General features: G+C 56.4%; 1 protein-coding gene and 1 long non-coding RNA gene across 8 annotated transcripts in view; one reads left to right on the forward strand and one right to left on the reverse strand.

Annotated features, from left to right (window-relative positions):
• The first annotated feature begins 572 nt into the window (after nucleotides 1-572).
• The window catches only part of NEGR1 (neuronal growth regulator 1), a 164109-nt gene continuing 140071 nt past the window's right edge, over nucleotides 573-24610 (forward strand). For all 6 annotated transcript variants that reach the window (XM_018912563.3, XM_009088799.4, XM_030226453.2 and 3 more), the window contains exon 1: nucleotides 573-789. In XM_018912563.3, the coding sequence (XP_018768108.1) occupies nucleotides 620-789 (170 nt within the window). In that variant the 5' untranslated portion in view covers nucleotides 573-619. The remainder of the gene's footprint in view (nucleotides 790-24610) is intronic.
• On the reverse strand, nucleotides 9365-10861 carry LOC127059880 (uncharacterized). 2 transcript variants are annotated; one of them, XR_007778197.1, is made up of 4 exons: nucleotides 10800-10861; nucleotides 10676-10763; nucleotides 10588-10613; nucleotides 9365-10488 (listed from the first exon to the last, which is right to left on the reverse strand). It is a non-coding gene; the product is annotated as an uncharacterized LOC127059880 (long non-coding RNA). The 2 variants fall into 2 exon arrangements; XR_007778196.1 differs by having other exon boundaries at nucleotides 9365-10524.

A 24610-nucleotide genomic window follows, 5' to 3' on the forward strand; every position in this document is an offset into this window, starting at 1 on the left:
TGGGGAAATAACCTGTCAGTGGTTTATTTGCTCTTTGGGGAAGGTCTGTAGCCTAGAATCTTTTTTTTCTGGGTAGAATACTAGGAAATGGAAGTACCAGAGTGGGCAACCCTCCGTTCCAGAAAGGTCTGGAGCTTCCAGCAGTCCCAGGGGCCCCTGACTGGAGCCGCGGGTGCCGCTCCCGGCGCTGCCGCCTGTGCGCTGGCTTTGGCAAGGCGGTCAATTTTCATTCCGCCTTCTGGGGGGGAGCGGGCTGGGCGGAACGCGGGGGGCTGGGGGGCCCGCGGGCCGGGCTGCCGGGAGGGCGGAGCGGGGAGCCCGGCAAAGAGGGCCGAGCATCCCTCCGCCGCCGGGCCGGTTGCCAAGGCGACGGCTGCGTGGCAACGGGCTGGCAGCGGGGACCGCCCGCCGCCGCGCAGAGCCGAGCCGAGCGGAGCGGAGCCGAGCCGAGCGGAGCGGAGCCGAGCCGAGCGGAGCGGGCGCGCTGCCCTCGGCGCTGGATGCTGCGGCGGCCGCCCGGGAGCAGCCGCGCTCCGCCGCTCCCCGCCCGCCCAGCCCGGGCCGCCCTCGCCCGCAGCAGCAGCGCTCGCCCGCTCTCCGGGGCCGGCGCGGAGCGGAGATGGTGCCGCCGCTGCGGAGCGCCGGGGGCTCCCACCAGTGGCTGGCCATCGTCTTCCTCGGCCTTTGCTGGTTCCTTCCTCCCGGGAGATTGGCCGCGCCGGGCGGAGACTTCCCGGGCTCAGCCGTGGACAATCTGGTGGTCAGGAAAGGGGACACGGCCGTGCTGAGGTAGGAGGCGGCCGCGGGAGGGAGGGATGCGCGGACGGAGCGCCGCGCTGCCGCAGCATCCGTCCCCAGGCTGCCCGAGGGAGGCTCCGGCGGAGCCCCTGGCGGGGATGGATGCTGCGGCGGCGCCGGGCCCGGGGGTGCCCCGGGGATGCGGGAACTTGTCCCCAGCGCCGGCCGGCACGGGCAGCCCTGAGCTCCGGGCCGCCCGCCGGCTCCCGGCGCGGTTCCGTTCCGCGGTTTGCCCTTCTGTCACTCTATCTGAAAAGCCTTGGCTGTTGCTGGAAGTTTAGGAATGGGTTGTTGGGGTGAAATGATGCAGTTTTGGCTTCCGGCAGCGGTTTGGAGGCTCTGCAGAGCGAGCAGCCCGGGGCCGTGGCAGGGAGAGGACGATTAAACCCTGCCAGGAGCATTACCATCGGCATTATTTATTTTGATACATAGTTCTATATTTCCCAACGATTGGAGCGCTGGCTCCGTGCCGCGAGGAGATTTTTTGCTTCCCGTGGCTCTGTTCCTGCCTCTCTTAATGGACCCTGTGCTCCCGGATCTCCTCGCCTCTTGACTGGAGCAAAATTTGTTTACCGGCAGTCAGACGCCACAATCTACTCGAACCTTTCCTCCTGGTTGTGTTCGGCAATCCTCTGCCTTGATTTAATTACCCCCCAGCCCCCACTCTAACTTTTTATCGGTGCGTTGTACTTCGCCTTGATCCTGCTATAGTTCAAAACCCCCATTTTCTCCTTCTCCGGAATACGGCTGCAGTCGGTTGAAGCTCCTGGCTGGAGAGAAACCTGATTTAATTAGCAGCACTTCTCAGCTATGAAGTCTCTGGCTGTATTGTTTTTTGTTGGGCTGTCACGGAAATCTCCAGGTTACAAAGCATTTTATCCATGAGCATTTTTAATGATCCAACAGTCTGCTGTAAAATGCTGCGTGAGGCATTTTCGGTAGGGATTTGGAAGCGTTTTTAGGCTGCTCCTGTTGTAGTAGCTCCTGAAAATACAGTAGATGTCTATGTAGGGCAGCTGACAAGTGGTTTTTATGTGTACCTCAATTATCCTCTGTATTTTGAGACGTGCTCAGGTCCTCGTGCTTTCTGTGGCACAAATGGAGACTCAAAGGAAATAATAATTAAAAAGGGGTTTATTTGTACCGTTGCAGGCGAAGTAACTCGGTGTGTTCCCAGGCTGTTGAGACCCACTCAGCCACTATTAAACGCTGTTAGTACCTAGATGTGTTCCAGACTGCTTTATTAAGGACTGGTGCGATTGCTCCCGAGGGGGGCTCCGGCCGGGGTTCGGCCGGACCCATCCCGGCTGTCTGCAGCTCTCTGGGTGCTTACATAAACGAGACGGGAGCTCGGGCCGGGAGCATCCCTGGGGTCTCGCCGGGGAGGGCCGGAGTGTGTTTTGTGGCCAGGCTGCTGCAGGGAGCGCGGGCAGCGCTGCTGAGCCCTGCGCGGAGCCGTGGGATGCTGGAATGTCTGTGCTGCAGCTGCTCTGCTCCCCGTGCCCTCTGACAGCTCCGCTCGCTGCCCGTGCCCTCGCAGGCTCGCTTTAAACGGGCTTATTCTGCTTTCAGCTGGGCACCCGAGGGGGGAAATGCGGGATCTCGGCGTGAGCAGCTCCCCAGCTGAGCTCTCCATCCCGAGCCTCTGCTCCTCTGGGGTGTCCCTGGCTGCAGGTGCTGTGAATACACCTCAGTGTGCACTAAAGCGATTGCTCCAGCTGTTGGAAGTCTCGGAGATCGGCTCTTGTTTAAACTCCGGAGCTGGAGAAGCCGTTTGGGCGCGGAAGGAGGAGGGTGCTGCCCGCAGCTCCGGAGCCGCCTGCGCCCAGCCGTGCCCGCAGCGCCCGGAGCGGGCTGTGCTCCGCAGCCCTGGCACCATGGCCAGGGCTCCACCTCGTGCTGGTTCCCCCTCTCTGCTCTGGGCTCGGCCTCCCTGTGCCAGCGAGGGCTCCAAACCCACCCGCCCGTGGGTGCGAGGGCAGCCAGCTCCCGGGCTGAGCTCCCGCCGGGATACGGGCGGCACTCCCGCGGCTGGGAGTCAGCATTTCCGAGCCTGCGGGAGCTCAGGGTCATCTCCGGGTTGGGGCTGAGCCGGAGCCGTGCCCGAGCCCGGGCCTGGGGCCGCCCTGGCTGGGGCGCACACCCCCGGGGCTCCGGCGGCAGCTGGGCACATCTGGCCGTGCCCTGAGGGTGAGAGCAGAGGGCACCCGCGGGGCTGCCGCTGGGACCGGGGACAAACTTCCACTCACGAGTCTCGTTCTGTGCCGATGTGCCAGGGGAGAAGGCACAGAGCCCCTCGGGGTGAGCCCAGGTCAGGCTGAGCTGGCTCCCAGCCCCAGCTCTCACACCGAGGTTTCGTTGTCTGCCCGAAGATGGGGAGTAAAGGACTGCAGGGGCTCTCCAGGAGAAGCCTCTGCGTGCTAACATCCAGTAAAAAGTTCAGTTCAGCTCCCTCATTTCAAATGGTTCATTCATATCTCAGTGTAATCGATCCATTTCGGATCAAGCACACGGAGTTTGCTGGAGGATCATTCCCTGCCTGTCCTGGTGCTCCTGGAGCGCGGCTCCCTGGCTGCTGCTGCTGCTCAGCCAGACCCCACCCCTCACCCCACGGCCCCCGAGGTGTGGGTGCCCTCCCCACCCCGTGCCAGGCCCGTGCTGGGGCTGCGTGGTGCCTTGCTGCTGCTGCCCAGGTGGCACAGGGAGCTGGGATTGTCCCTTGGTGCCCAGGTGGCACAGGGAGCTGGGATTGTCCCTTGGTGCCCAGGTGGCACAGGGAGCTGGGACTGTCCCTTGGTGCCCAGGTGGCACAGGGAGCTGGGACTGTCCCTTGGTGCCCAGGTGGCACAGGGAGCTGGGATTGTCCCTTGGTGCCCAGGTGGCACAGGGAGCTGGGATTGTCCCTTGGTGCCCAGGTGGCACAGGGATATTAGGACTGTCCCCTGGTGCCCAGGTGGCATAGGCAGCTGGGACTGTCCTCAGATGGCACAGGCTGCTGGGATTGTCCCCCGGTAGTGGCACAGGCTGCTGGGACTGTCCTCAGGTGGCACAGGGATACTGGGATTGTCCCCAGGTAGTGGCACAGGCTGCTGGGATTGTCCCCAGATGGCACAGGGATACTGGGATTGTCCTCAGATGGCACAGGCCGCTGGGATTGTCCCCAGGTGGCACAGGATACTGGGATTGTCCTCAGATGGCACAGGATGCTGGGATTGTCCCCAGGTAGTGGCACAGGCTGCTGGGATTGTCCCCAGGTGGCACAGGGATACTGGGATTGTCCTCAGATGGCACAGGCCACTGGGATTGTCCCCAGGTAGTGGCACAGGCCGCTGGGATTGTCCCCAGGTGGCACAGGGATTCTGGGATTGTCCCCAGGTAGTGGCACAGGGCTACTGGGATTGTCCCCAGATGGCACAGGCCACTGGGATTGTCCCCAGGTAGTGGCACAGGCCGCTGGGATTGTCCCCAGGTGGCACAGGGATACTGGGATTGTCCCCAGATGGCAATTGTCCCCAGGTAGTGGCACAGGCTGCTGGGACACTCCTGTGGCCTGCCAGGCCAGCACTCCCACAGCAGCAGTCACCGTGCCCACGTGTCCCTTCCCGAGCTGCGACAGAAGAGGAGCTTTGCCAAGGGTGTCCCTGGGCACCTGTTTTGGTGCAGGAGCTCCCCAGCACGGGGACTTTAAAGAAAACCCCTCCTTGGGCGAGGAGCTGTGCCTGGGATGAGTTATTGCTGCAGCCTCGGTAATTAACGCCTGCTCCCTTTGTTGGGTTTCAGTGGGTGATGGATCCCCGCAGCCCCAGCTGTTTGTGTTTGTGGAGTTAGGAGGAATTCTGTCAGTAACACAGCGGTTTTGCGTGGCAGAATAATTCTGGGAAGCCGCTGATTTTCAGCAGTAGAATTCCACCCTGCATCCTTCCTGTGTTCTTCCCAGGCAGCTGGTTAAGATTTTATGAGAACCCACGAGGAAGGAGAGCGAGTTCTGAAGCCATGGTTTTATTAAAAGAATAAATTGCTGCGTTGTGCACTGGTAGGAGCTCAGGAGGCAGGCTGTGTGTTCAGAACCAGGCTCTGCTGTGACCCTCTGCACCATCCTGTCAGGAGAGGGATCACCCTGGCTCCATCACCCTGGGCTCCACCACCCTGAGCTCCAGTACCCTGAGCTCCATCACCCTGGGCTCCATCACCCTGAGCTCCAGCACCCTGAGCTCCATCACCCTGGGCTCCAGCACCCTGAGCTCCATCACCCTGAGCTCCATCACCCTGGGCTCCATCACCTTGGGCTCCAGTACCCTGAGCTCCATCTCCCTGTGCTCCATCACCCTGGGCTCCAGCACCCTGAGCTCCAGCACCCTGTGCTCCATCACCCTGAGCTCCATCTCCCTGTGCTCCATCACCCTGAGCTCCATCACCCTGAGCTCCATCACCCTGAGCTCCATCACCCTGAGCTCCAGCACCCTGTGCTCCAGCACCCTGAGCTCCAGCACCCTGTGCTCCATCACCCTGAGCTCCATCACCCTGTGCTCCAGCCCCTTGAGCTCCATCACCCTGGGCTCCATCACCCTGAGCTCCATCACCCTGAGCTCCAGCACCCTGAGCTCCATCCCCTGGCTCCAGCACCCTGAGCTCCATCACCCTGAGCTCCAGCACCCTGAGCTCCATCACCCTGGGCTCCATCACCCTGAGCTCCAGCACCCTGGGCTCCATCACCCTGAGCTCCAGCACCCTGAGCTCCATCACCCTGAGCTCCATCACCCTGAGCTCCAGCACCCTGAGCTCCATCCCCTTGAGCTCCAGCACCCTGAGCTCCATCCCCTTGAGCTCCATCACCCTGAGCTCCATCCCCTTGAGCTCCAGCACCCTGAGCTCCAGCACATCCTTCTCGCTGACAGCACAAGTGGCAATTTCGGGAGAGGAGTGGTTTAGGAGAGGTGACAAATGCCAGGGAGCCGGCAGGGACAGCCCGTGTCCCCTCCCGTGTCCCCTCCTGTGTCACCTCCCTCCCTGCCCCGGAGCAGGGCTGGGTACCCAGGGAGCACAGAGGCCGCCTCCAGCTGGATGGGGGCTGCTCCCCGTTCCCGGGAGGTGGAAGGGGATGTGGGAGGGCAGGGGAGAGCTCCCCTGGGGATGGCAGCAGGAGGCATTGCTGCTGCCCTGGGAAAAGCAGGAATTCCCATTTTCCCGTGCTGGAGCTGCCCCGGGCAGGGCCAGCAGAGCCTGCAGACCCCGCCTGCAGTTTGGATCCCAGATCCCCTTGGAGATCAGAACGTGCAAAGCTGGAGGTGATCAAAAGGCATTTTCTAGCGAGTAAAGGTTTTTATTGTGTGTTTTGTTTTCCTCAAAGCTCCCGGGTAATGAAGCCAAGTGTGAGTGAGAGTACCTTTATAGCACCTGCACGTTGTGTCAGCGCAGCAAATTGGGCTTCAGGGGTTGACATGGCTTTTAGGAAAGCAGCAGGTTTGTTAGCAGTGTGTGGTTCTGGAGGGGCTGGGGCAGGTGTGCTCTGCAGCCTGGGCAGCACTGGGGGCTCTCATGCAGGGGGTGAGGCTGCAGCTGGCAGGGAGCACTGGGGGTGAGGCTGCAGCTGGGTGCCAGGGCTGCAGCCGGCAGGGGGCACTGGGGGTGAGGCTGCAGCTGGGTGCCAGGGCTGGAGCTGGCAGGGAGCACTGGGGGTGAGGCTGGAGCTGGGTGCCAGGGCTGCGGCTGGCAGGGGGCACTGGGGGTGAGGCTGCAGCTGGGTGCCAGGGCTGCAGCTGGCAGGGAGCACTGGGGGCTCTCATGCAGAGGGTGAGGCTGCAGCTGGGTGCCAGGGCTGGAGCTGGCAGAGAGCACTGGGGGCTCTCATGCAGGGGATGAGGCTGCAGCTGGCAGGGAGCACTGGGGGCTCTCATGCAGAGGGTGAGGCTGCAGCTGGGTGCCAGGGCTGGAGCTGGCAGGGAGCACTAGGGGTGAGGCTGCAGCTGGGTGCCAGGGCTGGAGCTGGCAGGGAGCAGCAGGGCAGCTGCACGGGTGGCAGGTACCCGTGCCCAGCTGAGATCTCAGGGCTGGGCTCAGCCTGACCTGGCTGGGGGGCCCAGGGCCCAGCTCAGGGCCAGCGAGGTGCAGCCACATGTTTGACCCCCCCTGGACTGAGGCTGGGGCAGCCAGTGCTCCCTGAGGGCTGATTGTAGGAAAATGTTCCCTTGATTTTTTAAGATTTTTTTAGGGTTTTTTTTTCAAGGTGAATAAAAAGAGAAGTTTATTTTCTGACTCCAACATTGATAGATTTCCAAAGTGACAGTGGATTGGAGGGTGGCAGTGCCACCTCTCCAACGACACTGCACAAACCAACAGCCCATCAGATTTCTCTTCTATAAAAGAATGCAAAACAATGAGTTATTTAAAGAAAATGTGTGAGAAAATTCGTTACAAGAATGTAAACATCAGAAGGCTGAAAAAATCTTAAAAAATCAGAGCGACACATTCCCATCTCCACACTGGAGCAAACATTGCCCACTGCCAGCAGAGCCCTGCCCAGGGCTGGGTGTGGCTGCGAGCACAGGCACTGGCAGAGTGCAATAAATGCAGTAAACGTGTATCAATAGTAAATATTTATAATATTGATATTCTAGTAAATAGAAATAAATAGTCTGTGCAGAGTGTAATAAATAGAAAAGTCCCCTTCTTTCCTTTATGGTTTCAGAAGGTTCATTTCTTGACTTCCATCCCCTTGGTGTTGTGCTGCAATTGGGTCATAAATCCCTTGGCTCCGTGGGGTTTCATTGCTGAAATGTGACCGGGGCACCTGCAGGCTCCTGTGCACACCCCAGGTGATGGAGTTGTTGTTTGCATAAGAATTTCCTCCTCCCAATCCCTGCCAATTATTAAACTAGCACATTATGGCACTCGCCTCTTGTCTGCTGGCAATAACAAATAAATTCAGCGCAAATTAAAATAATTTATCATTCTAAATGATGGCGAATGTTTCAGCTGTTCTGCAGGGGAGCTAACAAAACAAGGAGCCGGGAAGGGATGAAAACTGGGATTTGTTCCAAGGGGCTGCTTTGCTGGGGAGAAAACAGAGACTTGGTGGCTTTCTCCTTGTCACCGTGTGTGAGCTGAGAGCAGCTGATGTCCCCGGGGAGGAGCTGGGCTCTGGGCTCTGCTGCCCTGGGCCAGGCAGAGACACTGAGCTGGAGTCAGAGTCTGGACACAGAGCCCCAGCTGAGCCCTGGGGCTGGAGTGGGCTGGTGCTCCTGCCCCTCTGGGAGCTGCTGGGAGTGATCCCACAGTGATCCCACAGAGATCCCATGGGCCATCCTGGAATGATCCCAGAGTGATCCCAGAGTGATCCCATGGGCCATCCTGGGAGTGATCCCATGGGCTCTCCTGGGAGTGATCCCAGAGTGATCCCACAGTGATCCCATGGGCCATCCTGGAATGATCCCAGAGTGATCCCAGAGTGATCCCATGGGCCATCCTGGGAGTGATCCCAGAGTGATCCTGGAGTGATCCCAGAGTGATCCCATGGGCCATCCTGGAGTGATCCCAGAGTGATCCTGGAGTGATCCCAGAGTGATCCCATGGGCCATCCTGGAGTGATCCCAGAGTGATCCCAGAGTGATCCCATGGGCTCTCCTGGAGTGATCCCAGAGTGATCCCATGGGCTGGAGCTGGAGCCCTGCCCCAGGTGTGTGAGCCAAGGAAGGGGCAGGGCTGTGGCAGCAGGGTGTGGAGCTGTGCCTGATCCCAGGGGAATGGGGCACCCAGGGCTGGCTGTCACTGATCCCAGGGGAATGGGGCACTCAGGGCTCCCTGTCACTGATCCCAGGGGAATGGGGCACTCAGGGCTCGCTGTCACTGATCCCAGGGGAATGGGGCACCCAGGGCTGCCTGTCACTGATCCCAGGGGAATGGGGCACCCAGGGCTGGCTGTCACTGATCCCAGGGGAATGAGCTGGTTCAGGACCCTCAGGGAAGGGCAGGGGGGATGTGGGACAGAGCTGGGTCTCTCTCCCTCTCCCTGGGGCTGCTCCTGCCCCCGGGAAGGCTCAGCCCGGCACAGGAGCTGCCCCATCACTGGTGCTGCAGCAGTTGTGGTGTCACTGGGATCCACAGGGAGCTGGGCTGCAGCATGGCCAGGTCACTGCTGACTGTGGCAGTGACACGGGTGGGTGGCACAGGGGGCAGAGCTGGTGACAGGGCTCAGCACCAGCTGTACATGATCCCTGATGCCATCTGCCATCGGATCAGAGCCTCCCTCCCCAGATCCCGCCGGGCAGAGGCTGCTGGGGCAGGGCTGGGCTCTGAGCAGTGCCAGAGGAGCTGGAACTGCCCCCAGCTGGAGCCCCAGCTCTGTCTCAGCCCTTCCCAGCAGAGGACTGGCAGGGCCAATGCCTCCTGAGCCTCTGCTCCTGCTTTTCCTGGAGCTGCCAGCTCCGAGTGTCCCCTGGCAGAGCTGGTGTCCACGGAGCACCCCCTGGCCCAGCCTGGCTGGGTGCCCTCCCTCTGCTCCTGAGCTGAGCTCCCAGGGCTCAGGGGGGCTCAGAGAGCTGGGGGTGAGCCCAGAGGGCTGTGCTCATCACGGGCTCAGCCTGGGGGCTCCGAGCTCCTTCCAGCCCAAACCCTGGAGAGATTTCTCTCTGCAGGCTTTGCTGTGGTGCCCACGGGCTGGGGCAGGGCTGGGCAGGGGCTGTGCACCAGCCCTCAGGTGCAGAGCCTTGGCCACAGCCAGGGAGGAGGGGCAGCAGGAAATCTGTTATGAAAGTGGCCTAATTATAACGAGCAGTTTTCCCCCTGGCTGGAACAAGTGGACTAGAAAATTGTACTAGACTTTTCATTCAGAGACTGTTAAAGAGCAGAGGAAGGGAAAACAAAATATAGCTTTTGTCACAGCTCTTTTTATTTCTTTTTTTTTTTTTTTTTTTTTTTTGTGTGTAGAGTCCTGCACATGGTCAGAAATTGGTTTCAAATTAATTTAATTATGGTATTTAGTTTGTGGTTTTTTTAACCTGCATAAACGCCCTTGGTGTTACATTTCTGTTGGTGTGAAGGTGCAAGGGCTGAGATAAACCACAGGCAGCAAATTAAATGTGGCTGACGAGGTCACCTGGGGCTCTGGGCTGGGGTGGCCCAGGCTGGGACATGCTGGGCTGAGCCCCAGGGAGAGCCAGGGGTGAAAACCCTCTGGCAGCCCAGCTGGGAGGAGATGAGCATGGGCAGCAGGGAACCTGGCTGGTGCCTGGCCTGGTTTAAATGAAAGTGAGATTTTTGGGAGTTTGGTGGTCAAAGCAATACGTGCTGAGATTTGAATATTGGCCCCAGGAAGGGCAGAGCTCAGGGCTGGGCTGGGGCAGGGAGGATCCAGGGCATCCTACAGGAACAGGGAATGCCTCGGGGCTGGAGGAGGGCAGGTTTGCTCTGGGTATTAGGAAGAAATTCTTCAACCCAAAGAAGTCTCTGATGCTCTGGGTTTCACACAAACTCAGGTTCAGTGACCTGCTCCAGCTTTGGTTTCTTTGAGTGGGTTTGGTTTCTGCACCTGCAGCTCCAAGCATCCCCCAGAATGTTCACCTGAGCTGTTCCTCCAGAATGTTCACCTGAGCTGTTCCTCCAGGCATCCCCAGAATGTTCACCTGAGCTGTTCCTCCAAGGATTCCCCAGAATGTTCACCTGAGCTGTTCCTCCAATCATCCCCAGAATGTTCACCTGAGCTGTTCCTCCAATCATCCCCAGAATGTTCACCTGAGCTGTTCCCTCCAGAATGTTCACCTGAGCTGTTCCTCCAGGCATCCCCAGAATGTTCACCTGAGCTGTTCCCCCAGAATGTTCACCTGAGCTGTTCCTCCAGTCATCCCCAGAATGTTCACCTGAGCTGTTCCTCCAGAATGTTCACCTGAGCTGTTCCCCCAGAATGTTCACCTGAGCTGTTCCTCCAATCATCCCCAGAATGTTCACCTGAGCTGTTCCCCCAGAATGTTCACCTGAGCTGTTCTCCAAACATCCCCCAGAATGTTCACCTGAGCTGTTCTCAGGGGCTGTGCTGGCTTCCCCCCATGATTTTTTGGAGCTGTGCTGACCAGATCCCCTGCCCAAACACCTTTGGGGCTCCCTGGACACCTTCTGAGTGTCCCCTTCCCCAGGCAGCTCTGGATTCTTGGCTCCTGGCCTGGCTCTGCCCTGAGTCACAACCATCTCAATGCACAGAGGTAAAGAAAGGCACTGACTCATCCTTGGCCTTCTATTCCACTTTTTAATTTGCATTAGTACCTCAAAAACAATATCCCTTCTGAGCCCTCCCTCAGCTAATCTTGTGGAAGGAAAATGGATTTGGACATGTATAAAACATGGAAAGTCACAGAATCCAAAAAGTGGATGAAATTCACAGCAATCAAGCTTTTCAAGGCAGCCAGCCCAGAACCATCACGCTGGAATTAAAAATAAATTTGGTTACAGGAAATCATCTCCTGGTGCTGCTCCCCTCGGTGGGCTGGTGTAGGAGGGCAGGAGCACAGAGCCCAGGCAGGGGGGATCAGGGGGGATGGGGGGGATTGGGGGGTTCAGGGGGGATTGGGGGGGCTCAGGGGGGATCAGGGGGGGTCAGGGGGGATCAGGGGGGGATCAGGGGGGATCAGGGGGGATCAGGGGAGATCAGGGGGGATCAGGGGGGATCAGGGGGGGTCAGGGGGGATCAGGGGGGATCAGGGGGGATCGGGGGGATTGGGGGGGGTCAGGGGGGTCAGGGGGGCTGAGGGGGGCTGGGTGCAGCCCCAAGCACACAGCAGTGCTCAGGGCCAGCTGGGATGGAGTCCTGTGGGCTGGGAGAGATGGGAGGGACAGGGACACTGCTGGGGACAGGGGACAGGGGACAGGGACACTGCTGGGGACAGGGCACTACTGGGGAGAGGGACAGCCATGGGGCCAGGGACACTGCTGGGGACAGGGGACAGGGACACTGCTGGGGACAGGGCCAGCCATGGGGCAGGTGGCCCAGGGACCCGTGTTTGGAGAGCCCAGGCACCCTGAGCTGTCCATGACCCCTGTCCCCACCTGGGCTGGCCCAGAGCCTGTCACAGGCTGCAGTGGCTCTGGGTGTCCCCACCTGGGCTGGCCTGGAGCCTGTCACAGGCTGCAGTGGCACCGGGTGTCCCCACCTGGGCTGGCCCGGAGCCTGTCACAGGCTGCAGTGGCTCTGGGTGTCCCCACCTGGGCTGGCCCGGAGCCTGTCACAGGCTGCAGTGGCTCTGGGTGTCCCCTGGAGCCTCCCAGGGTGCCCTGTGCTGGCCCAGCCTCGGGCAGTGCCCCCTGCCTGGGATGGCACCCAGGGGAGCGGGTCAGGCAGGCCAGGGGCAGAGCCAGGAGATGCCCAGTGCCCCAGCTGGGGGAACACACCCTGTCAGCCTGGAGAGCACAGATTTAATGGCTGGGCAATTGTGGGAACCCAGCCCATCCCTCCTGATGTCCAGAGCTACCCAGAGAACCCCTGGGGGGCTCGGGAGCCTTGGAATGTTGCCAGAAGCACTTGGTGGATGGATTTTGATCCATCAGGGATGTGCCACCGATGTGTGAGGAGATGGAACCTGTGGGAATCACTGGGGTGGGAATGGTGAAGGGAAAACACAATTATAGGGTAAATCCCAGATTTTGGGGTTTGGGTACAGGGGGGTTGTGGAGACAAGATGGAGCAGTCAGGGCGTGTCACCAGGCTCTTCTTTCTTCTCCTTGCCATCCATCTGCTGCTGTGGTGTTGGCACTTGGGGATTGGTCTGGGGTGAGAGTGTATCTGGTGACGAGGGTGACAGGAATTGGGGATAAAGAGTAAATTTGATATCCGTAGTTTTTGTTATAAAAGATGTGCCCGCCTTGGGGGAGGTCAGAGTGCCTTTGGCTGCCCTGCTGGTCAGATCCCAGTCGGGCAGAGAAGGGACTTTGTAGATAAGATATAATAAACAATTCTGAAGACAGAAAAACCCTGGAGTCCAGACTCATCTTTTGAGGCCCAGCCTGCCAGAACCATCCTAGGGGTGTGTGGGGACAGGGACAGACAGCCCAACCCCACAGGCAATGGAACAGAATGGGCTGGGCTGGGCTCCCAGGGCCCCTGGGGCTGCCCCTGGATCCTGGCAGTGCCAGGCCAGGCTGGACACCCTGGGACAGGGGAGGTGTCCCTGCCATGGCAGGGTTTGGAATGAGATGAGATTTAAGGTCCCTGCCAACCCAACCCAGCCTGGGAGTCTGTGCCTTTCTGCCCGTAAGAATTCTGTGTTTGTAGAGTTGGTTTTGTTTGTTTGTTTGGGTTGGTTTTGTTTTGCTTTGGCATTTCTCATGGCTTTGTTTGCTTTTACTTTCTCCCTTTGTTTCGTTATTTTTGGTCGGGTGTTTTGTTCTGGCAGCTGTGTGCTCATCCCAATTCTGTGATTTTTGGGGGCTGTTGGCCCAGGCTGCCCCAGCCCCTGGGGTGCCCTTCCCTCCCCACAGAGCCCCGTGGGATCCAGGGATCCAGCCCTGACCCTGCTCTGGGGGAGCTTTTTAACATTCCTGTGCCTCAACACAACAGAGACTGTTCCTGTCGTGCTTCCAAAAACATTTTCACCAGCTAAGAAATTCTTTAAATAGTCCTCACTGAGTGAGGCTGCTAATTTGCATGACAGCTTGATTAAACCTAACCTGCTTCCACACTTAATTTATTTTGAAACTGCCCAACGTTTTCATTCCATGCCATTAATTTTACATTAGTAGACTGGCTTGATTACTCAAGAAGGAAGGTAATTTTATCATCTTCCTTGGTGTAAGTTCAAATCCATACTGAAAAATGCTCTGAAAGTGGTGATAAATAACAAAAGGCTTTGCTCCACACAAAGATCTGTTGGACCTGGTGGGTGATGCAGGAGGAAATGAAGATTTAGGTGCTTTGGTGATCATCCTTGGCCTCAGCAGAACTCGGCTCTGCGTGGCAGTGTCTGTTCTGGGTGTGTGGGTCTGGGGACCCAGAAAGGCAGTGCTGGAGGGTGCAAGCTGCACAGGTGCTCCATTTTCCCCAGGAAGGGATATTTTTAGGGAAATGAGTCTCAGAGGCTCGGGCAGAGCTGTGGCACTTCCCTCTCGTGGATCTGCTCCAGAAATGGGCCACAGCTCCTTCTGGGAGCCTCACGTTGCTGCCAAGTCCTGCAGAAAAGGGCCCGGGCAAGATCCTCTAAAACTCATTTCTACACTAATTTAATCAGCCTCTCTTTCCGGGGCGAGACTTGTACTGAAACAGAATATTTCAGATTTCTTGCAGAACTGGAGCCTAAACTAAAAATTATTTAGGTTATCGACCATCTGTTCTCAAAGGATGGTTTCATGAGTATGGCTGGGAATGCAATTTTTAGGTAAAGCTCAAGAAATTACTGTTTTTTTTTTTTTTTCAATTTTTTTTTTTTTGTTCCTTTTTGAATATTCCTATTATCCCACACTTTTGCCCGGGAGGCAGGTTCTGGATCCCTCTGGATCCCCTTGGTCACTCCCTCATTTCCTCTCTCTCTGCTCCTGGAAGCTCAGCTCGCCGTCTCCACGAGGGTGGCACAGAGATGATTTTCTGTTTCAGATTTGCAGACTGAAATGTTCCCTTTATCTGCTGAGCTGTCCCTGTAGATACCTACCAAGGGGCTCTTTATCCACTAAGAGGGAATAAAATCCCTTCTGTCTCATTCCTGCCAGTCCCCAGTGAGGACTCTTTTTCCTTGGGCACCTCCCTGGGCAGCTGTGCCAAGGCCTGAGCCTTGGGGAAATTCCTGCTGGCTCTTTCAGGGGTGAGAGGAAGGGGAGATAACAAAGAGGAAGCTGCTCAAAGGGACGTCCCAATGATCTGGGTTTATTTTAAAACCAGACTTTATGCTGGGCCTAACTCAGCAGCACGGCAAAGCCCCGGGGCCAGGATCCAGAGGTGGGCACAGCTGGGCATGGAGGAGAGTCCCAAAGCTTTGCTGGCATGGAAACGTGCTGGGACCTGTTTTCCCAAAGCTGCTGGCAGAGCAGAAAGGGGCAGAGGAGGGAGAGAAATATTGTATGGGAAATAAAAAATGTTTCTGGGGAGAAGCTTCAGGAGCCCTGGCTAATTAGCCAGGCAGAACGGCATCAGGCACCCTCATTGTGCTGGAGAATGTTTTCGTGTCAGAAACCTCCCAAAATCCAATCTTGGCAAAAAACCCATAATGCAAACTAATGACTAAAAGCTGAAAGTGAACAATTCCAACTTGACTGTGGAGCGAGGGTTTTAGAGGCAATTAGCTGCTGCAATCAGCGCTCGGGGCGAGGCAGGCTCCTCATCCCTCCTCATCCCTCCTCATCTCTGGGGGCTGGTGCCTCTGCAGAAGGCACCTCGGGGCCCTTTGTGCAGCTGGATGCTGTCAGGAAGGGCTTTCTTGGGCAGAGGGGAGGGAGAAATTCCTTTTCTCCCAGGGCAGAGGGTGCAGGGCTGTCCTGAAGCCCAGCTCCCCCCACCAGCCCCGCTGCTGTCACAGCAGAGAACAACCACGGGCTCTTGGGAGGATTTCCTGGGTGCAGAACTTTGTTTCTGAGTGTTAGTGGGCGTCACTGTGCAGTTAATTCTGTTCTTTAAATACCCGAAATTGTTGTTTGATTTTAATGCTAAAAACCTGATTTCTTTAGTGACCCAAATGAAAGCTGTGGTGTGTAGGGATGGGATGGAGAGTGTTCTAATGTGGGCTGCAGGTATGGGAAAAATGCAAAGCCTGGTCAAGGGGTGCTTGAGCCCTGCCTTGCCAGTGTCACCCCAGTGTCACGGGGCTGCAGAGGGCAGCTGAGTGATTCCAGCTCCTGGAGGAGCCAGCAGCCAGCCCTGAGCATTGCTGTGCCTCTCCCCAGAGTCACTCAGGAGACAATTTACCCCCGTGAGCTCTGCTCTTGAAGCCATGGATCTGTGCTGTGAGCCAGCAGTGCAATGTAATGGCCAGTTTTACCTGCAGATGGTGAGAGTCAGGACTTTGGGGAGCAGAGATCTCTGCCAGCAGCAGGGAAGCTCTGCCTTTGTCCTGCTGGGTGCTGCTGCTCCAGCCTGGACAGGCTCCCTGCTAATTGCAGCCAGGAGGGAGAGGAGTGGGGCAGCTCGGTGTGCTGCAGAGCAGCTGGCTGTCCCTGCCAGGGCAGGGCTGCTGCCTCCACTCACTGCCCTGGCAGCCCAGGCCAGCAGGGATTCGTTTCCTCCAGCTCCCAAACTGCCCAGAGCTCACACAGCACGCTGGGAACAGAAGGGCCCAAGGGGAAAACACACACACAGCTCTGGAGATGTGAGCTCAGGCTGCCCAGAGCAGCTGGGGCTGCCCCTGCATCCCTGCAATGTCCCAGGCCAGCCTGGGCACTGGGGCTGGGGCACCTGGCACAGGGCCAGGGCGTGACACTGGGTGAGCTCTCTCCATGTTTTCTCATTTCTCCATACTGTCTCATTTCTCCATAATGTCTCATTTCTCCATGTTTTCTCATTTCTCCATATTTTGATTTCTCCATGTTGTCTAATTTCTCCATGTTTTCTAATTTCTCCATGTTTTCTCATTTCTCTATGTTTTCTCATTTCTCCATATTTTGATTTCTCCATATTGTCTAATTTCTCCATATTTTCTCATTTCTCAATTTTTTCTCATTTCTCCATGTTTCTGATTTCTCCATATTTTCTCATTCCTCCATGTTTTCTCATCTCTCCATGTTGTCTAATTTCTCCATGTTTTCTCATTTCTCCATGTTTTCTCACTTCTCCATGTTTTCTGATTCCTCCATGTTTTCTCATTTCTCCACATTTTCTCACTTCTCCATGTTTTCTGATTCCTCCATATTTTCTCATTCCTCCATAATTTCTCATTTCTCCATGTTTCCTCATTTCCCCATGTTTTCTGATTTCCCCATGTTTTCTGATTCCCCCAGTTTTTCTCTGGAAGCTCTCAGGAGGTTCCAGACAGTGCCCCAAGGCTCTGGGGAGGGTGTCAGGTCCGTGTGGGTCCTGCCAGGCTCCCGGGGGTGCTCCCAGGGCGATGGGAACCTGCCCGCCCAGGTTTGATGAAGATATCCCACATCCTGGGGATCCAATTTACTGCCTGCCACTGTTCAGGAAATCTCTCCGAGCAGAACTCGGGGTCTGACATTCCCAGGGACAGGGGCAGAATCCACTCCAGGTGAGCACAGAAATGTGAGGCACCTGCGACTGTCACAGGTGAAAATCCCTGCTAATGAACTGAGTGTTAGCGGGAGACAGGAGGAGAACTCCCTCGGTCTCTTAATTTTCTTTGAATAATTCATTAGCTGGCACTCCTCACCCACGGCAGGCGCAGGTAAATCCCACTCTGGAGCTGCTAATTAAAGTTGCAGGATGAAGGGAAGCTGCTAATGAGATGCGAGACAAGTCCTCCAACAATGCCGAGGCACTTGTGGGCACACCAAGGTTTATTGTTGGTGCTCACAGGAGGGCAGGGGATGCTGAGGCATTCACACTTGTTCCACAAGGCTGGGTCACTGCACAGCTCCTGACAGGAGGGGAGCAGGGACAGGAGCAGGGGGAGCAGCCCCAGGCTGGGCCAGGGCAGCTCAGGGTGGGCACAGCAGGAATTTCCCCATGGAAAGGGGGTCGGGCACTGGCACTGCCCGGGGAGGGTTGGAGTGCCCATCCCTGGGGGTGGCACTCAGAGCTCTGGGGGTTGGGGTTGGGCACAGCTGGGACTCCATGGGCTGGGAGGGCTTTTCCAGCCTCAGGGATCCTGAGAGGAGCAGGAAGTACCTGTGGCACCAAGATGGGTCCTTAGTGTTCATCCAAACACGTGGAGATTGGAAACAGTGCAATATTTCACACTTTTATTACATATAAAAGAATAGAGACGATAAATCCATGTGGATTTTGCCAGACACTTTTATGGATAAATACACTGCTAAAATGTCACATCTGTACAGTGCCATATTTTATAGGTTATAGCAAACCCTTGTTACCTGAGTGAGGGTCTGGGTGTGCCATGTGCTCAAGGGTGTGGATCTCAGGGAATGAGAAACACAGCACCAGCTTTGCACTGTAGAAATTAATAATTCTGCTGTTTGCTTCTGCAACGTGAGATGGAGAAACTGAATGCTGTGTGCAGAGTACACAAAATTGCCTTTTTGTGGTTTGTGTTGTCTGGTTTGTTCACTACACTGGAATTTGTGATGTTGCAACACAGTTAAATGTGTTTTCTGCTGGGTGGGAATGAGCTATCCAGAGATCTGTGTGGGGACATGGAGAGGGACAAAAATACACTTTTAATTATTATTTTCAGTGTACAAATTGCAGCTCGCTGCTCAGACAAAATCAGCTGAGTTCAAGCATTTTATCTTACTCAAGAAAATATCTCCCAGAGAAACGTGAGCAGCAGAGCCACCCTGAGCCCGGGCAGGAGGGTGTGAGGAGGGTGAGAAACCCTGGGAAGGATCTTCTGGAACAGCCCTTTCCTGTGGAAACAGAGAAATATTAACTGCACCTTCCTAATAGAGCAACCTGAGCTGGAGCTGAAACACACGTAGCTGTGATTTAAAATGCAAGCAACCTCTGCAAATCAATAGGAGCTCTATAAAAAGGGTCCAGAATGATGATGCTAATGAATCCTGAGGTGAAATATTCCTGGCAGGCACAACACACTGATCCCTGCCACTCTCAGCCTGCCTGTGGCACTCCTGACAGAGCCACCACTGGAGGAGAAGGCTCCCAGCTGGACCCAGCACAGCTCTGACAAAGCCTTGGCAGCTGCCCGAGTCCAAAGCTGAGCCCAAACCTGGCCCTGTGTGCACCTTGGGGTGAGGCTTTTCCCAGCAGGGACCTGCTGTGCTCAGCAAACCCAGCAGCTCCAGCCCGGGCTGGGCTCTCAGCTTGGCCTCCCCATGGCCATCAGCCTCCCCATGGCCATCAGCTTCCCCATGGCCATCATCTTCCCCATGGCCATCATCTTCCCCATGGCCATCAGCCTCCCCATGGCCATCAGCCTCCCCATGGCCATCAGCTCCCCATGGCCATCAGCCTCCCATGGCCATCAGCTTCCCCATGGCCATCAGCCTCCCCATGGCCATCAGCCTTGCTCTCAGCCTCCCCATGGCCATCAGCCTCCCCGTGGCCATCAGCCTCCCTATGGCCATCAGCCTCCCATGGCCATCAGCCTCCCCATGGCCATCAGCTTCCCCGTGGCCATCATCCTCCCCAGTGGCCAATCAGTCCTCCCCATGGCCATCAGCCTCCTCCCCTGGCCATCACCTCCCCATGGCCATCATCCTGTGCTCTCAGCCGCTCCCCATGGCCATCAGCCTCCCATGGCCATCAGCCTCCCCATGGCCATCAGCTTCCCCATGGCCATCAGCCTTGCTCTCAGCCTCCCCATGGCCATCAGCCTCCCCGTGGCCATCAGCCTCCCCACGGCTCTCAGCCTCCCCATGGCCATCAGCCTCCCCACGGCTCTCAGCCTCCCCATGGCTCTCAGCCTCCCCATGGCCATCAGCCTTGCTCTCAGCCTCCCCGTGGCCATCAGCCTCCCCATGGCCATCAGCCTTGCTCTCAGCCTCCCCACGGCTCTCAGCCTCCCCATGGCCATCAGCTTTGCTCTCAGCCTCCCCATGGCTTCCGGGCTGGGGGATCCAAGCTCATCCTCCCAGCAGCATGGAAGAACAGTCAGGGCACTCTCTGGGGCTGGGCAGGGGCAGAGGGGCTCCTGCAGCTGAGCCTGGCTGGGATGGGCAGAGCAGGGCATGCTGTGGGGACAGCCTGCAGGGCACAGCCCTGTGCCACTGCAGCTGGGGGCACTGTCACCCTGATTTTCTAAGATTTTCTCAGCCTTCTGATGTTGACATTCTTGTAGAGAACTTTCTCCCACACTTTCTGTAAATAACTCCTTGTTTTGCATTCTTCTATGGAGGAGGAGAAATTTGATAAACTGTTGGTTTGTCCAGTGTCATTGGAGAGGTGGCACTGCCACCCCCCAATCCACTGTCACTTTTAAAAAACTATCAATGTTAGAGACAAAAAACAAACTTCCCTTTACTCTCCACCTCGGGAGCACAGCGTGCACCTGTGTTCTTTGGTGTTCCGTGACGACAGGGGACAGCAGGACAGGGCTGGGACACGGGGCTGCCGTGGGAGCAGCTCCCTGCTGCTGCCTCTGCAAAGCTGAACTTGCTCTCTTCTCTCTTGCCCACCCTTCTTCCCAACCCGAGGATTTCAGTTTTGTTGATTCGGGGCTTATCTAAATGTGAACGGGTTTCCATCAATGGGATGAACAGAAATGGTGTCCTCAGTATTGCTGGGAGGGTGGCTGTGTCTGGGCTGTGAATCCCCACTCCCGGGCTCTGCTCTGGCTCCAACCTTCATCAGGGATTTTGCTCCCGACCTCAGAAGGGTGGGGAGGGGTTTCTGTTCTCTGGGGCGTTCTGTTCATTTCCAGGCTGCTAAAAGCCAGGCATTACCACAGTGGTCAGGCCTGGGAATTCTCTGCTCATGCCTGCTGGGAATGCACACAGGCAGTCTGGGGTTTCTGTTTATTCAGGAATTCAGAAATTGCACATGGAGATCACTCAGTGCTCCTCGAGTAACTGAGGGACAACTGTGGAGCACTCCAGATAGCTCTGGAAATGCCCTGGAAACAGACCCAGCTCTGGAAATGCCCTGGAACCAGACCCAGCTCTGGAAATGCCCTGAGCCAGATCCAGCTCTGGAAATGCCCAGAACCAGACCCACAGCAAGCTCTGGAAATGCCCTGGAACCAGACCCAGCTCTGGAAATGCCCTGAGCTCTGGAAATGCTCAGGAACCAGACCCAGCTCTGGAAATGCTCTGGAGCCAGACCCAGCTCTGGAAATGCCCAGAGCCAGACCCACAGCCAGCTGTGCCCGTGTGGAAGCTCTGGGGGAACTGGGACCTCTGGGTGCCCTGAGGGTGTCCTGGTGCCAGGGAGCTGCTGGAACCCTGCTCCTGCAGCCTGTGTGAGGTTTGCAGCCCTGAATGATGAAGTGAAGCTTCCTCGTCAGACACAGTGACAAATAATCTGCACAAGGACTCATTAGCAGAAAGTGTAATTATTGCATCTTGCATTGAAAATTACTTAAACCTCTATTCTTGGCAAATAAAGCAGCTGACCCTTGATTAAAAGAGATGATGGGTGTGAGCAATTAAGGCCACACTAAATGTAATACATCTTCAAAGCACCCCTGTGCAATTTGTCTTCTCTTGCCTCTTTTGAAAGCTTCTCCTGCTCTTTGAGGCTGTTCCTCCAAGGATTCCGAGTAACTGAATTATTTTTGCTGGTTGGTGAATTGGAAAATACTTCCCTAACCTTGATCATAAAAGTTCTGGGAATCACCTGGGCTTCTTCACAGCATGAGAAATCCACTTGGTGGCACAACAACTGTCCCCTGAAAACAAGTGTTCCCCAGGAGCTGCTGGGAAGGAGGGTGAGCAGAGGGGCAGCTCTGGCAGTCAGGAGCTGAGGCTCTGCAGGAGAGGCAATTTCCAGCTCCTGGAGCTGTCCCTTCTCCCCAGGGCAGGGCAGAGGTGTCTGTGGGAGGGCAGAGAGCAGCACAGAGCCGCTGCAGAGCCCCAGGGAAGGCACCAGGCTGGGAGGCTGAGGGGGCTCAGCTGGGGCTGGGCTGGCAGGCTCCTGGCTCACTGGAGCTCATTTCTAATCAAATGGAGCTGGGAAAGCTGGGGAACGACTGCAATGCTCCCAGGGCTGGGCAGCCACTGCTGTTACAGAGGTTTTCTGGAGTCCCAGGATGAGGGAAGAGACGAGACAGTTGGCTCCATGCATCAGAAGGCTTGATTTATTATGATATGATATATAAGACATAAAAACTATACTAAAAGAATAAAGAGAAGGATTTCACTACAAAGCTAAGCTAAGGATAGAATAGGAATGTGTAAACTGAAGTCTTCTCAGCCCGAGAGGGGCCGAACAGGTGAATTGTGATAGGCTCTTAATTGCAAACAGTCTGACGGGGCCAATCACAGATTTCTCCCCGTTGCATTCCACAGCAGCTGATAAGAATTGTTTACAGTTTGTTCCTGAGGCTTCTCAGCTCTCAGGAAAGGAAAATTCCTAAGTAAAGGATTTTTCATAAACTATATTGGTGACACACTGCAATGCTCTTGCTTCCACAACACTGGCATTTTTTTGTGTAGTGAGGAGCCTTGGCTTTCCATGTGGCAATTTAAATTTGCACAGGTCCCAGGACCATTGGAGGGCTCGTCTTGTCCTGATCTGAGATGGCTCTCGTGCTGTAAATCAAATGCAGGTCGCTGTGTTGGTGTTCAGGAGCTGATTGATTTCCTCACAGTGATACAGAATCAGTGTTCCACCCTCAGCCTGCTGCCTTCTGGAACCTGGATGCCGTGGAGGTCCAAGGGCACAGCACTCTGCCCTCAGATTTTATAAGCAGTGGAAATCTTTGTTCCTCACATTAGAAATCCAAGGGCTTTCAGTCTTTGAAGGAAAAGGAAATTTTTCCCTTCCCCCTGTCACCTGGGGATGCCCAGGAGTGGATCTACCTCATGTGTGGACAGGACACAACAAAAATGCCAGACCTGGAGCCATGGAATTGTCCAATCTGCTGGGCTGGGCAGGAGCCAGCAGGATCCCAGAACTCCCTCCTGCCTTCTCCAGAAAAAAACAGGAATAAAGTGCTGGAAAGGGCCAGACCTTGCCACGGGCAGGGGCAGAGCTCCAGCTGGTGCCAGCAGAGCCAGGATCTGCTCCAGCCCTGCCAGTGGGAATGTGAATCCTGTCAGGAGCTGGAACTAAAGCTTGTTTTGCACCCAGGGCAGTGGATGATCCAGGAGATGGAAGTTCACCCTGGAAGGCTCCAGAGCTGCTCCAGCTTTCCAGGGTGATCCATCCTGGCCTGATCTCGAATGGCAAAGCAGACCTGAGGTCCCTCTTGCCTTTCCTGAGGAGATTTCCCTCGTTCAGTGCGTTATCAGGAGAAGCAGGCACGGGGGGTGCCCGAGCTCTGAGGGACCCTCTGGGACTGAGCTGCAGCAGTCCCAGCCTGGCTCCCCTGACTTTCCCTTCTGTGCTCCTGCACAAAGTGCTGCTGTGCTCCAGAGCTGCTTCCACAGGAAGACAGACACCTTCTCTCTTCCTGAGGCTTGTCTCAGTGCCTATTTGTGCTAATTCAGTGATAAATCTGTCAATATTGCTGAGCAGCCACGTCCTAAACCCCTTTTTTGTTTCCTTCAGGAGTCATTTTCAGTCTGGCCACGAATGTTGTCTGTAGAGGAAGGAGTGCCAGCACTGAGGCTGGCCCTGGATCCCTGGACAGTGGCTGTGCTTTCCTTGCCACCTGAATTTTCCATTTCCTTCCCACAAATGAGAGTGAGGTTTGGTAACACGAGTGGGAGTTGTGACTTCTGTCGGAGTCAGAGAATGGATTCACCTGGATATTTTCCTCTGAGCCCAGGAGCAGGCTCTGTGCATCCCAGCTCCCATTTCCTGCACTGATTTCCCAGCAATCTGGAGCCAGAGTGGCTTTACTGGAGGTGGGTGCTGCTGGCACGTCCATAAACACTCCCCAGAGCTCTGGCCCAGCCTGCTGATTGCTTGGTGTGAGCAACAGGCAGGGAATAAATAGGAAGAGCAAGAACTGAGGCAGCTTAATAAAGCTCCACTGCTGTCAGTGCAGCGAGGGCAGTTTCAGTGGTTTGGAAGGAGAATGAGTGTAAAATATGAGAGGGAGCTCTGCTGCCAGCGTGGGACAGGCTGCAGGCAGAGATGGATGGGAGCTGAGCTCGGGGGTCTGGCATCCCAAATTCTCCACCCACACGCTCATTTATTTTCATAGAATGTGTTTTTAATACCAGCATTTGAATCTGCCTGCATTTGGAGCTGCATTAGCTGCACAGAAATGCCTGGGCTGTGGCTGAGAGTGCTCAGAGGTGTTTGTGAACCTGGAGAGAGACAGATTCATCATTCCTGTTAGTGTCACAGAGTCCCACACTGGGCTGGGCTGGGTGGGAAGGACCTTGGAGCTCATCCATTCCCCCCTGCCATGGCAGGGACACCTCCCACTGTGCCAGGCTGCTCCAAACCCAGTGTCCAGCCTGGCCTTGGGCACTGCCAGGGATCCAGGGGCACCCACAGCTGCTCTGGGTACCTGTGCCAGGCCTGCCCACCCTGCCAGGAGCAATTCCCATTCCCAGCCTCCCATCCATGCCTGCCCTCCAGCACTGCCCCTGCCCCGTGTGACTGTGACCCCGAGGTGTCTGTGCCAGTCTGTGCCTGGCGTTGGCCTCACCATGGGCAAGGTGCCACAGGGAGCTGTCACCCTGGGGCTTCCAGAGAGCCTCAGGCCACCTTGCTTTGAGGGGTTCTGGAATTCCATTTACCGCTCTCGTCGTGGCAACGAGATCCATGGGATGCAGAAAAAGAGGAGAGGGGTTTAACCCCCCCTGGAATGGCAGGGTGCTGTCAGGGGCTGCTCCAGCTCACTCTGCACTCGCACTGAGAACAGCTCTCCATGGCTGGGAAACCCTTCCTGCCACTGAGAGGAGCCTTCCCAGGCTGTGGGAGCTGTGCCAGAGCAGATCCTCAGCCAGAGGAGGAGGAGGAGGAGCTGGCTGCCCACAGGGACCAGAGACACACTGCTCCCGTGGGCTGTGCCTCCCCAGCTGTGCCCAGCTGTGCCCAGCTGCCACCAGGAGCCTCCCCGCCCTGGGGGAACCGGTGTGGGAGATCCAGAGGGACACAAACCATCCTAGAGAGGGACAGACCCATCCTAGAGAGGGACAGACCCATCCTAGAGAGGGACAGACCCATCCTAGAGACGGACAGACCATCCTAGAGAGGACA

Source organism: Serinus canaria, chromosome 8 (genome assembly GCF_022539315.1).
Source record: "Serinus canaria isolate serCan28SL12 chromosome 8, serCan2020, whole genome shotgun sequence".
Lineage (NCBI taxonomy): Eukaryota > Metazoa > Chordata > Aves > Passeriformes > Fringillidae > Serinus > Serinus canaria.